At 38.6% G+C, this 14,792-nt stretch overlaps 1 protein-coding gene across 2 annotated transcripts in view; it reads left to right on the forward strand.

Annotated features, from left to right (window-relative positions):
• EPHX4 (epoxide hydrolase 4) overlaps positions 1–14,792 on the forward strand; it is a 35,318-nt gene that overhangs the window by 15,365 nt on the left and 5,161 nt on the right. Inside the window, exons 3-6 of one of the 2 annotated variants that reach the window (XM_053591520.1) lie at positions 431–588; positions 4,722–4,850; positions 10,337–10,440; positions 10,800–10,948. In XM_053591520.1, coding sequence (XP_053447495.1) covers positions 431–588; positions 4,722–4,850; positions 10,337–10,440; positions 10,800–10,948 — 540 coding nt within the window. The remainder of the gene's footprint in view (positions 1–430; positions 589–4,721; positions 4,851–10,336; positions 10,441–10,799; positions 10,949–14,792) is intronic. The other variant, XM_053591522.1, reaches the window with a different exon arrangement.

Raw genomic sequence — 14,792 nt, forward strand, 5'->3', positions numbered from 1 at the left:
ACTCTCAAGCTCTCTTCCCTCTCACTTTTAAAAAGACTTGATAATCTTTTCATTGTCTTGAAATTCAGGCTGTAAAATAATTAACTGTTCGTGGTATAGATTCCCTGACCCTTATAAGCATCATTTAGGAAAAGTTGAGAAAATTGACCTGTTGACACATATATAAATACCTTGATTTTATAATCTGATACTTTATAATTTCTGTAAATACTGGTCATTTGTTACGCCCCACTAAAGCTGTTGAAAAGATAAAATAATTCTAATAGAATGTCAATGTTTCCTTCTCAAATAGGTCTCTTTTTTTCTGCTGACTCACAGCTATATATCTTTTCTCAAAATAAGGAATTGCTTAGAGTTTTCCACTTAGAAATTCTGTAACGTTATTGTTTGTATTAGTTAATATGGTATGTTTAATGTTTTTTTCCTGCAGGTATTCTTGGCGTCACCAACTGAGGGAATTTAAAAGTGAATATCGAGTTGTAGCGCTGGATTTGAGAGGCTATGGAGAAACAGATGCTCCTATTCGTCGAGAAAATTACAAATTAGACTGTCTAATTACAGATATAAAGGATATTTTAGATTCACTAGGTAGGTTAGTTTTTAAAAAGTATTAATTCTTTTTAAGGGGCTAACATTCAACAAATTGTGAAATTGATAACTTCTTTTCTTGGGAGGATGCATTTTCTATCTACCCTAGCTATTATCTGGATCCTGTTGCCATAGTTTTGGTTATACAGAAACTGTTTATACAGAAAATGTATGATTTTATTTTATTATATTTTTTATTTTTATTTTATTTTATTTTTTGAGGCAAGGTCCCATACTTGATAACTCACTGCAGCCTTGAGCTCTTGGGCTCAAATGATCTTCGGCCTTGGCCTACCAGAGTGCTGTTATCAGAGGAGTGAGCCACCAGGCCAGGCCTATGCAGTTTGAAAATAATGCTTCCAGAGTAACTATGTAGTCCCCTAGACAAGAATGACTTTCAAGAGTTGTTTTTAAAAATAGACTTAATGGGCCCTGTGCAGTGGCTCATGCCTGTAATCCTAGCACTCTGGGAGACCAAGGTGAATGGATTGCCTGAGCTCAGGAGTTGGAAACCAGCCTGAGCAGGAGCAAGACCCCATCGCTACTAAAAATAGAAAAACTAGCCAGGCATGGTGGTGCATGCCTGTAGTCCCAGCTACTCAGGAGGCTGAGGCAAGAGGATGGCTTGAGCCCAAGAGTTTGAGCTATAATGTGAGGTATGATGATGCCACCAGCACTCTACCCAGGGCAACACAGTATGACTCTATCTCAAAAAAAAACCAACCCCCCCCCACAATAGACTTAGTGTACGCTGTTTATTATTTTCAGAACTAATTATTGAAATATTGATTTTTTCACTCAGAAACTTATTTCTTCAGAATGCACACCTCAATATTCATTTTAAAATGTTAGGAGATGCAGAAGAAGTTGCATTATTTCTTTCATATTGATCGCCTACAGCACATAATATTGTGTGACCAACCATCCCAGATTCAGTGGCATAAGGACAAACCATTTATTCCTATGTTCTCGGATTCTTGCAGGTCAACTGTAGGTAGGGCTCCTCTGGATCTTTGCCTCAGGCTGCAGGTCCAGCTGAGACGGGCTTCTCATTATGAGTTGGGCTGGACTCCAGGCTAAAGATAAACAGCAGCTCATCTCCTGGCAGTGGCAGAGGTAGCAAGAGAGTGAGCTCTGTTGCACTAGCATACTTCAAGTTTCTGCTGGCAACCCACTGGTCAAAGCAAGTCAGATGGTGGATCTCAACATCAAGTCTGCAGCCACCAGAAGACCAAAGCAAAGCATATGGCCACGTCCATAGGTCAAAGGGGCAGTGAAGTATACTGCTTCTATGGCAGTTGGGAGAAGGAGGAGTGAATATATTTTAATAATAATCCAATCTACTACATCCGCTTTGACTAAAACAAGGCTGCTACCTACCGTCAGTGTGCTAATGGAACCTATATAGTGAGAAATATCATGAAATCAAAGGCCCTTCTTATAATAATCTAATGAGATCAGGCCAATATTTTTATTTTTTACTTAATTTTATTTTTAATTTCAATAGATTTAGACATTCAAGTGGTTTTTGATTATGCGGATGAATCCTATGGGGTGAAATCCATAGTGTTTCCATCACTCAAATGGCGTACCTTGTACCCAGTAGGTAGTTTTTCTTTTCTCGCCCACACACAAACTTGCCCCTTCTGAGTCTCCAATGTTCATCGTATCACTCCATTTGCCCCTGTATATCATAGCTTAGCTCCCACTTATAAGTGAAGACACGTGATGTTTAGTTTTTCATTTCTGAGTTACTTCCCTAAAGATAATGGCGTCCAGTGCCATCCAAATTGCCAGAAAAAAAACATTATTTCATTCCTTTTTATGGCTGAGTAGTATTCCATGGTGTGTGTATATATATATATATATGTGTGTATATGTGTATACACACACATATATATATATATATATATACCACATTTTCTTTATCTACTCATCAGTTGATGGGCACTTAGGTTGATTCCATATTTTTGCAATTGTGAATTGTGCTACAATAAATATACAAGTGCAGGTGTCTTTTTAAGATAACTTCTTTTCCTTTGGGTAGATACCAAAGGAAATAGGGATTGCTGGACTGAATGGTAGATCTGCCTATACAGAGTGTCCCCAAAGATATTATAAAATATCTAAGTGTTGATATATAAATATTTAAAATATTAAATATAGGGTGGCGCCTGTGGCTCAGTCTGTAAGGCGCCGGCCCCATATACCAAGGGTGGCGGGTTCAAACCCGGCCCTGGCCGAACTGCAACCAAAAAAATAGCCGGGCGTTGTGGCGGGTGCCTGTAGTCCCAGCTACTTGGGAGGCTGAGGCAAGAGAATCGTTTAGGCCCGGGAGTTGGAGGTTGCTGTGAGCTGTGTGATGCCATGGCACTCTACCGAGGGCCATAAAGTGAGACTCTGTCTCTACAAAAAAAAAAAAAAAATATATTAAATATAATATGAGTTTGTTAATTGTTCCTGTTTATGACAACCTTTGGGGTCCTTGAGAAATCTCCATGCTGTTTTCCATAGAGGCTGTATTACTTTACATTCCCACCAACAGTGTACAGGCAGTTCCTTTTCACTGCATCGGCACCAACATAGATTGCTTCTTGACTTTCTAATAATGCCTATTCTGACTGTGGTAACACAATGTCTCATTGTGGTTTTAATTTTCATTTCTTTGGTAATCAGTGATGTTGAGCATTCTTTCTTTCTTTTTTTTTTTTTGCAGCTTTTGGCCAGGGCTGGGTTTGAACCCGCCACCCCCGGCATATGGGACCAGCGCCCTACCTCTTTAAGCCACAGGCGCCGCCAATTTTTCTTTCTTTCTCTTTTGAGACAGAGTCTTATTATGTCACCCTTGGTAGAGTGCCATGGCATCACATCTCATAGCAACCTCAAACTCTTCAGATTAAGCGATTCTCTTGCCTCAGCCTCCCAAGTAGCTGGACAACAGGCACCCTCCACAATGCCCAGCTGTTTTTTGTTGCAGTTGTCATTGTTGTTTAGCATGCTCGGGCCAGGTTTGAACCCGCCAGCTCTGGTATATGGGGCTGGTGCCACAATAAGCATTTTTTCATATGTTTCTTAGGCCAATATTTTTATTATTTTATTTTTTTAATTTAATTTAATTTAATTTTGTTTGTTTGTTGTGAGACAGAATCTGACTTTGTCATCCTCGGTAGAGTGCTATGGCATCATACCTCAAAGAAACGTCAAACTCCTGGGGGCCAATATTTTTAGAATAGAAAAAATGGACAAGGTCTAAAGATGTCAACTTGCAGTATTGTTAGTCAGTCTGATTATAGTAAAATAGGCTCAGACACTGATTTTGAACAGTTATATTTTATGCAGATTTTGTGATAATTCAGTGAGACCTCGCCTAAATTTGTCATCGTGAAGTTTTTAGTCAAGTCAATATGAACAAGATAGTGTATGTGTGTGTGGATTAGTTTAGCAGTGAGGAGAGATGGTGAGAAATACTTAACTTGAGAGAATTAATTTTGCATATTCCAGTAGTAAATTATAAATGAAACTTATCTATCCATACAATGGCAATCCTGTCAGAATCTCTATTAATCAACATTCTAATCTAACTGAAACTGCCATAATGATTACGTGAAATGAAACTTGTTTATAAATGGTGCTACAATTCAAACTTTCTACTAGTTCAGTTTGACTTCACACTTCCTTAGTAGTGACATTTTACTGTATTGACTTATAACATTTGTAAAGTAAGGGAGAAAAGAGATGCTTACTGGAAGTAAAGATTTACAAGTTGGACATGGAGGAGGCATTTATGATTTTACTATAACTTAAAAATTTCTCAGCATTCAAAAAATAACCCAAATAATCTAATTCGTGACCCAGTTATGTGCAGCCTTTACCACAGTTTCCAGAGTCAGGTTCATGGAACCAGAGTTGAGCTGGTTAATTCAGATTTAATAAAAAATATATTCGGGGAGATATTCTCAATCTGTAGGTCTGGAGTGGAGCGATCTAGATGACTCAAGTTTTGAAACCACTGAACTCAATGTATCTGTACAAAGTGCATAATTAAGGTAGGAGAGTAGAAAGAATAGTTTCAGAAGTTTAGCTATTTTATGTGAGGTAACTCGTTAACGATGCCAACATTTATTTGATTACAGGTTATAGCACATGTGTTCTTATTGGCCATGACTGGGGAGGCATGATTGCTTGGCTCATTGCCATCTGTTATCCAGAAATGGTGATGAAGCTTATTGTTATTAACTTCCCTCATCCAAATGTATTTACAGGTAAGTTTAATTTTCATTAAAACATCTCTTCTAGTTTGAAAGTTCACTATTGTCACTGCCGTTGTAGGTTAAAAACAGCACAATGTGGTTAACATAATCTTTTAAATGTTAAGTGACTAAACCATGAGAGTGCATCACAATGTCAGCTACCTTGGTTTAAAATCTTGCCAAGGAGTCTAAGAAAATGCAGCTTCATATTTTCTTTCACGATTTATTCCATTTTTGAAAATATTTTATTGTTAACTTGGGGAGGGATAAAGGGGAAAAATGCAATGATACTACTTTGACAGTAATGAATCCTGACAGCCTAGAAATAAATTTCCCTCTTGCCTGATGCTTTGGCTCTCAGAAATAGCCACGCTCTTTAAACCAGCAGTTCTCAAGTTTTTGGTCTCAGGACTTCTTTATACTCTAAAATTATTAAAGACCCCATTGAGCTTTCGTTTATATGAGATATATCTATAAATATTCACTTTATTGGAAATTAAAACAAAAAATTTTTTAAGTATATATTAATTCATTTTTTAAAGCCCCATTACACGTTAACGTAAATTTTTTTTTTTTTGAGACGAGTCTCACTATGCCAACCTTGGTAGAGTGTTGTGGTGTCACAGCTCCTCAAACTCTTGGGCTTAAGCCATTCTCTTGCCTCAGCCTCCCAATTAGCTGGGACTATAGGCACCTGCCATAACACCCGGCTATTATTTTTGTTTTGTTTTGTTTTTGAGACAGAGTCTCACTATGTCTCCCTTGGTAGAGTGCCGTGGCATCACAGCTCACAGCAACCTCAAACTCTTAGGCTTAAACGATTTTCTTGCCTCAGTTTCCCAAATAGGTGGGACTACAGGCGCCTGCCACAACGCCTGGGTATTTTTTTGGTTGCAGTTGTCATTGTTGTTTAGATGGCCCAGGCCGGGCTGAACCCGCCAGCCTCAGTGCTTGTGGCTGGCGCTATAATCACTGTGCTACGGGCAGTGAGCCTATTTTTGTTGTTGTTGTTGTTGTTGTTGTTGTTCTCATTGTTGTTTGGCAGGCCCCAGGCTGGGTTTGAACCTGCTAGCCCCTGTGTATATGGCTGGCGCCCTAACCACTGAGCTACAGGTGCTAAGACCATAAATTTTTTGTTGTTGTTTGTTCTTTTGTGTGTTTTTTTTTTTGAGACAGTCTCACTCTAGCACCCTAACAAGAGTACTGTGGCATTATAGCTCACAGCAACTTCAAGTTTTTGGGCTCAAGTGATCCTCTTGCCTCAGTTTTTCTATTTTAGTAGAGATGGGGTCTCACTATTGCTCAGGCTGGTCTGGAACTCCTGATCTCAAACAATCCACCTGCCTCTGCCTCCCAGAGTGCTAAGATTATAGGCATGAGCCACTATGCCCAGCCAAATAACTTATTTTAATGAAAACATGTCTTTCAAAAGTAAATTTTAGTGAGAAGAGTATCATTATTTAACATTTTGGCAAATCTCTTCAATTTTTGGATTAATAGAAGACAGCTGGATTCTCATATGGGTTCTGCATTCAGTCTGTTGTAGTATGTTGTTTGAATTGAGTATATGAAGAAATCTGGCCTCATACAGATTTTAATTGGAAAAGGGATGGATATTTTAATAACCTTTTCATCTGAGTATGGATTTTCTTCCTTAATACTATGACAAACTTAAAAATTCATGATTTCTTAAAGGTTAATAACATGAAATATGATAGGCTATAAATGAACAATTTGTATTCTGTTAACATTAAAATCCCTTGGTCTCCCAGGCACTTTGAATGGGTCTTTTATCCTTGCGTGATTTTGTATCGTTATACACTGGAAGACTGGTTCCCTGAGTCATGCAGATCTTCCATAAGGTGACACATTTTATGATACATATCAAAAAAATCACATTCATTAGTATTACCCCAATCTTGTCAGAAAAACCCTTAAGTATTGCAAAGCTGGAATGCTCACGATCACAAATATAAATTTTCCAAAATTTTAATAATTCATTTGAAAGTCTGAATTTTATCAATGGCAACAAATATTGTTGATTGTTTTCCCTGAAGTGACAGGCTCACTTTGTTCATTTTCAAGAGATTATCTGCCAAATACCCATGTCCGACGGATGACCCATGTCTTTCAAATAAAAATGCTCTTGCAGAAAAAACACAGCTAAGTCAACTCATCAACTAAGCAATTGCAGAAGTGCTTTTCCTTGAGACAACCATCGTGTCTGGGGGTGCAGCAGAGCTGCTGTCTGTGTGCCTTCCGTTTCATCACTCAGAATGTTAAAAAGACATGCTCAAAGGTTGAGATTTAATACAATTAATAATTTTTGCTATTTCATCAATGTCATTGTTAAATGAAACTGGCACTTAATTAAACTAATTAATTTATTTGCTGAAAGTGTGTGGTGATGAAGACTATAATGACTACTAGTATTATTTAGTGTTGCTACCTTGATTTGTGCTAAAGCATTGTTGCTTTTGTACCCTCAGTGCAAATATCAACATAATGAGAAAAAAGCAAAGAATAACTTAGTATTGTTATGAAATAGCTTGGACCTCCTGGATACCTTAAAAGGGTCTCGGAGATCCCCAGAGATTCACATGAACTACACTTGGGTGAACCTCTACCTTGAAGGGAACTCTTAAAAACTTGGTAGTGATTAAAGACCTGTGAACCATGGCTAGGGAAATTTTTATTTGGTTTTGGCACAGTTATAATTTCACCTTTTGTAATTACCCTTTTAAGTTTTCTGAGGTTCAAGTACTGCTACTACCCGCAGCAGCCCTCAAAGAAACAAAAAATTCAGGACACCATATTCCTATTTCTTCCTCAAAATTAAACAAAGAAGAAAGGGATCTTGACTACATAAATATATAAGTGTATGAGTAAGTATATAAGTGTAGATACATATTCAGTTGACTTATTACTTTTGAGGTAGAATAGGATACATGATTAGGATACAAACGTACTGGGATTCATTATCTTTTTCTCAGTTGAATTAGGCAACACAAGTCATACTCCATGCTTGTTTAGCTGATCAGAACCCTATAGTAAATGTGATTTTGGTGGTGATGCTATATGGACAAGTTATAATTGGTGCTGTCAGGAAAAGAAACAAAAACTTGGAATGTTCTGTAACTGTTTTATCAATAATACTTTCAACACTGTTGGGTCTCTATCAATATGTGGTTTTCAAGTAACAAGTCTATATTTTTCCATTAATTGTATTTTTTTAATTGTTTGTTTTAGAGATAGGATCTTTCTCTGTTGCCCAGGCTTGGAGTATAGTCGCGCCATGACAGCTCACTGCAGCCTCGAACTCCTGGGCCCCAGCACCCTTAGTTGTATTGATATTTCTCGAAGCAGGGGTGAATACATTTTTTTTTTTTTTTTTGAGACAGGGCCTCACTGTGTCATGCAGGCTAGAGAACAGTGGTGTCATCTTAGCTCTTTGTACCTTCACACTCCTGGGCTCAAGTGATCCTCCTGCCTCAGCCTCCTGAGTGACTGAGACTATTGCTGCACACCACCATGCCCAGCTGTTTTTAAGTTTTTTGGCAGAGGTGGGATTCTTGCTATGTTGCCCAGGATGGTCTCAAGCACCTGGGCTCAAACATTCCTCCATCTTGACCTCCAAAAGTGCTGAATTTACAGATGTGAATTACTGAACCTGGCCTCTTTACACCATCTTCTTCTCAGCCACTATACACCTGCCACACTGACCTGCCTTCTGCTTCTTGGACATGCTAAGCCCAGGGCGTACTTGCTATTCCTAGATGCTCTTCCTAAATCTTTGCATGGCTGACTTCCTCTTATCATTCTAGACTCAGGGTACATATCATGACCTTGAGAGGCCTTCTCTGACAACCTCTGTTAAATAATAGTCCTTCCACCCCACCCCACCCATCATTCTCAATTAGATTACCTTGTTTTCTTTTCTTTTTTCTTTTTTGAGACAGAGTCTCACTATGCCACCCTTGGTAGAGTGCCGTGGCATCACAGCTCATAGCAACTCTAACTCTTAGGCTTAAACGATTCTCTTGCCTCAGCCTCCCAAGTAGCTAGGACTGCAGGCATCCGCCACAATGCCTGGGTATTTTTTTGTTGCAGTTGTCATTGTTGTTTAGCAGGCCTGGGCCAGGTTTGAACCCACCAGCTTCAGGACATGTGGCCAGCGCCGTAACCACTGTGCTAAGAGTACTGAGCCGTTTTATTTTCTTTATGGTACTATTGCTCTCTACAGTGATATCTTTATCTTTTTCTTTTTTTTTTTTTTGTGTGAAGGTCTCACTTTGTTGCCCTCTGCAGAGTTCTGTGACGTCATATCTCACAGTAACCTCAAACTCTTGGGCTCAAGCGATCCTCTTGCCTCAGCCTCCCTAGCAGCTGGGACTAGAGGCTCCTCGCCACAACACGCAGCTATTTTTGTTGTTGTTGTTGTTATTGTTTGTTTGTTTGTTTAGCAGGCCCAGGCCAGGTTTAAACCCACCAGCCCTGGTGTACGTGGCCAGTGCCCTAACCACTAAGCTACAGACGTCGAGCCTACAACCATCTCTTAAGTCTTTGTTACTTAATGTGTAAGTCCCTCATTTGTACGAACCTTTTCACTGCTAAATCCCCTGGCACACAGTAGCTACTCAAATATTCATTGAATGAAGCTGTTTTCTAGGTAATTTGAATGAATTTATAGGAAATACTTCCATTCTTTTTGAGGTCAAATGAATAGGTGTTCAATTTTAATCAGTCTGTAAGGAAAATCTTTCAAGCAACAAAAAATTACATCACTATGTATTCCTAGAAAAAAGTGTTAGGTCACTGGTCACTCATAATGACCTTGGAGGAAAAGCATGTTGTTTGGGCTTCCTGTTGCCTTCTGAGTTAAGACATCATAAAATGGAGCTTTGGTTTTATCTAAAGTGCTATAAATTTTTCAAATATCAGAAATACCATAATAAAACATAAGAACATAGAAATTGTTCCAAATAAACCTTACTTATGAATTCTTTTACGGGATCATCTTAAAGTGAAAACATAAGAACATAGAAATTGTTCCAAATAAACCTTACTTATGAATTCTTTTATGGGATCATCTTAAAGTGAAATTGACCTAAAAAGAAGTTCTGGCCAGGCCTGGGGACTCACACCTATAATCCTAGCACTCTGGGAGGTTGAGGCAAGAGAATTGCTTGAGGTCAGAAGTTGAGACCAGCCTGAGCAAGAGTGAGATCCTGTCTCTACTAAAAATAGAAAAAATTATCTAGATGTGATGGTACACACCTGTAGTCCCAGCTAGCTACTCGAGAGGCTGAGGCAAGAGGATCTCTTGAGCCTAGTAGTTCTAGGTTGCTGTGAGCTATGATGATGCCACTGCACTCTAGCCTGGGTGATAGAGTGAGACTCTGTCTCAAAAAAAAAAAGAAAGAAAATAAAGAGAAGTTCTTCCAATAGTAAGTAATTTATACCCCTTGGATAAGTCTAACGTGGCATTTTAATTGCAGAATATATTTTACGACACCCTGCCCAACTATTCAAATCCAGCTATTACTACTTCTTCCAAATACCACGGTTCCCAGAATTTATGTTCTCAATAAATGATTTCAAGGTAAGTCAAATAAATAATATATTATTATTATTAATGAAAAATATTTTAATTAAAGTCCATTTGTAAGAAATAAAACTGAAAAATGAAGAAAAATGTTAAAACTTATATGAATGGACACCAAGAAGATAGGCTGCTTCTCATAAAGGTGCAGTGGGCATGGGGGATTAGAAAGGAAAAATATCCAAAGTAAAGCCAAGAACACAGAAATGTATTTAATGTATAAGTTTGTAAATAATGAGGTCCTCAACTTGGCTAGAGTTGTCACTGCACAATGACCACCATCCCCTCTCAAAAGCCAAAGATTTAGTTTGTTATTAGCTAAATAAAAAGTTTTAATTATTCTCTTTTCACTAAATTAGGCTTTGAAACAGCTGTTTACCAGTCCTAGCACAGGCATTGGAAGAAAAGGACGTCAATTAACAACCGAAGATCTTGAAGCTTATGTTTATGTCTTTTCTCAGCCTGGAGCATTATGTGGTCCAATTAACCATTACCGAAATATCTTCAGGTCAGTAGAATCCCTTTCTATTTAAGGAAAATATTTCAGTCTTGTCCTAAAGAGACAATATTTTAGTTTAAGATTAAGTTCACCCCCTATTCTAAGACAAAGTATTTTCACTTGTTTGGTAAGTTGCATAATATTTTTCATGAGCAATTTCAAATATATGGAAAAGCAAAGAGAATAATATAAAGCATCGCCCATATAGCTGACACTTGTTTTATCCATAGCTCTAGACACTTATTCACTTCCTTTGTATTGTTTTCAGTAGACATATATTTTTAGGGGGCTTTTAAAGTCATATTTTTAACGATCATTTATTTTTTTAAGAAATATTTAGTAAACACTTTCGATGTTCTAGGCTATGTTAGTACTCAAGATACAGTAATAAGAAAAGCTAGGCAAAGCTCCTGATTTCACAAAACTTGTCTAGTAGAGGAAATAGATATTTAGGAAGTAACCACAGTAATGAGTGAACGATGTAAACTAATAGAAATGCTTTAAAATAAAGTGATGCGAACTGAGGAAATGGTGTTTGAACAAAGAAATGAAAGATGAGATAGATATTGATAGGCAAAAATGAGGACCAGAGGACTAGCTTTCCAGAAGAAGGGAGCAGTAATACCTCAGCTGTGTGGGGAGATGGAGAGTTGGGGCTTCAAGCAGCAGAATTAAGGCCAGTGTGCCTGGAGCCCAGAAAGTCAGGGGGAAAAGAAGAGAGTGAAATTTGGATGGGTTCAGAGGTAGGCAGCAGCTGGCCATGCGAAGCCACGCCACAAATTTGAGGCCAGTGAATGCGAGTATCAAGTAGAAAAGAAAAATAAATGCAACGTGTATTTGGATAAGTCACTCAGGCTATAATATAGAGAATATATTGGAGGAGACTTGAACAAGTGTTAGAAAACTGCAGCAATCCAGGCTACAGATGATAATAGCTTGAACAACTGGTCTGAAAACAGCAGAGATGGAGAAAGTGGGTAGGTTTCTTTCTTTTTTTTTTTTTGTAGAGACAGAGTCTCACTGTACCGCCCTCGGTAGAGTGCCGTGGCGTCACACGGCTCACAGCAACCTCTAACTCTTGGGCTTACTCGATTCTCTTGCCTCGGCCTCCCAAGTAGCTGGGACTACAGGCACCCGCCACAACGCCCGGCTATTTTTTTGTTGCAGTTTGGCTGGGGCTGGGTTTGAACCCACCACCCTCGGTATATGGGGCCGGCGCCCTACTCACTGAGCCACAGGCGACGCCCGGTAGGTTTCTTTTTTTAAGAGATGAGGTCTCATTACATTGTCTAGGCTGGCCTCAAACTCTGGCTTCCAGAAATCCTCCTTCAGCCTCTGAAGAAGCTGGGTCACAGGCATGCACCATCACACCCAGCTGAAAGTGGGTGGATTTAAGAGATACTTAAGAGGGGATGGGTTGGAGGGGGGATAAGAAGAGGGATGTTAAAGGTGTCTCCTGGATTTCTCGCATACACAACAGTATGGACAGTCACGCCATTCACTGAGATAGAAAACACTAGAAGAGGACTAATTTTGAGGGAAAAGTTATGAATTTTATTGCTTTTAGACTAGATGAGTTTTGAGTGGCGGTTTAGATAGTCAAATAGGCAGTTGCTTAGTAGGGTCTGGAGCACAGAGCAGAGAATCTGGTATGAAGCTATAGGAAATCTGGAGTCCCTGACAAAGAGCTGACTAAAGCTTTGACTTCAGGAGATACTGTCCAGAGAGCAAGTATGGAGTGAAAGGTAAGACACAAAGATTTCTCAGTTTGGGGACAAAGGTTAAATCAGCAACCACACGGCTGTCCTTGAAGAGGTTTGACTATATGCTACCTCTGTGACACCAGAATCCTTGGGGCAGAAGTGATATGTTAACTGGGTCTTTGGCTGCTGACACACCTCAGGAAGCCTGAAAAAAACAAAGACAAAACCTCTCTGTGGGATACATCTCAATTCAGACCTCACAGTATGCCTCCCAAACTCCCCAAAGATGAGTCCCTAATACAAATTACAAAAGACGTCAATCCACTGTCCGTGAGAGTCAGAATACGATTACAGCAGAACTCCAACAAATTTCAAAGTATAGAAATAGCAGAGACTATAAGGTATGTTTAATCATTAAACATATGAAAGAATAAAAATATGGTAAAAAATGATAATATAAAGCAGACTGGATAGAGCTGAAAAAGAACTGAAAGAACTCCTATAAGAGGAAATATAGGCTCGTTGAAATCTGAAAGTCCATACCTGACATGAGTTAAGTGGCAGATCAGGCGAACTAAAAAGAATTGTGAGTTGGAAGATAGATCTGAAAAAATTATCCATTATGTAGCTCATAGAAATAATAAAAAACAGGTTATATTTGATATGGAGGATAGAATTTATATTATATATATGTATGTGTATATGCTTTATGTATTTACATACATATGTGCTAAGAATGTTTTCTTCAGGGAAAATAATAGAAATGGAATGGTATTATTTTCAAACCAATAGAAGAGAACAAGAAAACTACCATTCAAAAGAAGGCAGGAAAGGAGGAAAAAAAGCTAAGCAAGGTAAATAGAAAGCATAAAATAAGATTACAAAAACAATTTCTGTATGTCAGTGAGCACGATCCCATGTGTGTGTTAATATTGCCAGTAAAAAAACAGAGAATTAAAAAAAAATCCATCTATGTGGCATTTACATAGTCACAAAACATAAGGATGCAAAATGGTTGAAAGAGGATGAAAAAAAGGTGTAGCAGATATTGGTTTAAATAAAATGAAATCTCTCAAATTCTGTTTAAATGTGGAATCCAAGGGAGGTCATGAGGATCATATGAACGAGGGGCAAAGGGGTAAATCCAAACCTATTTTGACTAACAACGACAACAAACTTATAAATACATGTATCTTTGGAAAAGTAGAGCTATTAATTTAAATGGTATTTGTAGGTAACAATTCATGAAGCAAGGCAATGATCTGAAAGGCAGAGATTACAGAGGCTACAGGTTACATTTTATAGGATATAGCAACAATGCCTGAAGTTCATATTTTCTTTTTGTTTGGGTTTTTTTGTTTTGTTTTGTTCTGAGACAGAGCCTCAAGCTATTGTCCTGGGTAGAGTGCTGTGGCATCACAGCTCATAGCAACCTCCAACTTCTGGGCTCAAGCGACTCTCCTGCCTTCACTTCCCAAGTAGCTGGGACTACAGGCGTCCACCACAACACCCGGCTATTTTTTGGTTGCAGCTGTCATTGTTGTTTGGCCGGCCCGGGCTGGATTTGAACCCGCTAACTCAGGTGTATGTGGCTGGCGCCTTAGCCACTTGAGCCATAGGTGCCGAGCCATTGTTTGGGGGTTTTTTTAACAAAAAACATTTGAATAGAGAGAATGACACATTTTTACATTTGTCAAAAAAAGTCTCCATTTTGGACAGGAAATAAAGATGCTAGTTTTTGGGTTTTTTTGTTTTTTTTTTTAATGTTCTCAATGTATCTTTTTATCAGTGCTAGCTGTGAGAGGCAAAACCATGTTTTCAAGTAGCTATAAGGAAAGAGGGAAAAATACTCTTATCTTTCTGAGGTTCTTTTACTAACAATTGTTAATTAGCAAGACCTGTATTCCCAAGAGTAAGTACTAGAACCTGTTGATTAGCACATGGGGGCAGGGGATAGCAAGGCTATGAAGCTCAAAACTCAGTTACAAAAGCAAAGGACAGAGTGTTAAACTAGATTGTTGTAGGTTAAATCTAGTTGAGTGAAGGACGGATCAGACCTCTGAAAGCTCAACTGACCCCTCTATGAAAAGCTTTTCTTTTCTTTTTTTTGAGTCTCACTATGTCATCCTCGGTGCCATGGGGTCAAACTC

Source organism: Nycticebus coucang, chromosome 5 (genome assembly GCF_027406575.1).
Source record: "Nycticebus coucang isolate mNycCou1 chromosome 5, mNycCou1.pri, whole genome shotgun sequence".
NCBI lineage: Eukaryota > Metazoa > Chordata > Mammalia > Primates > Lorisidae > Nycticebus > Nycticebus coucang.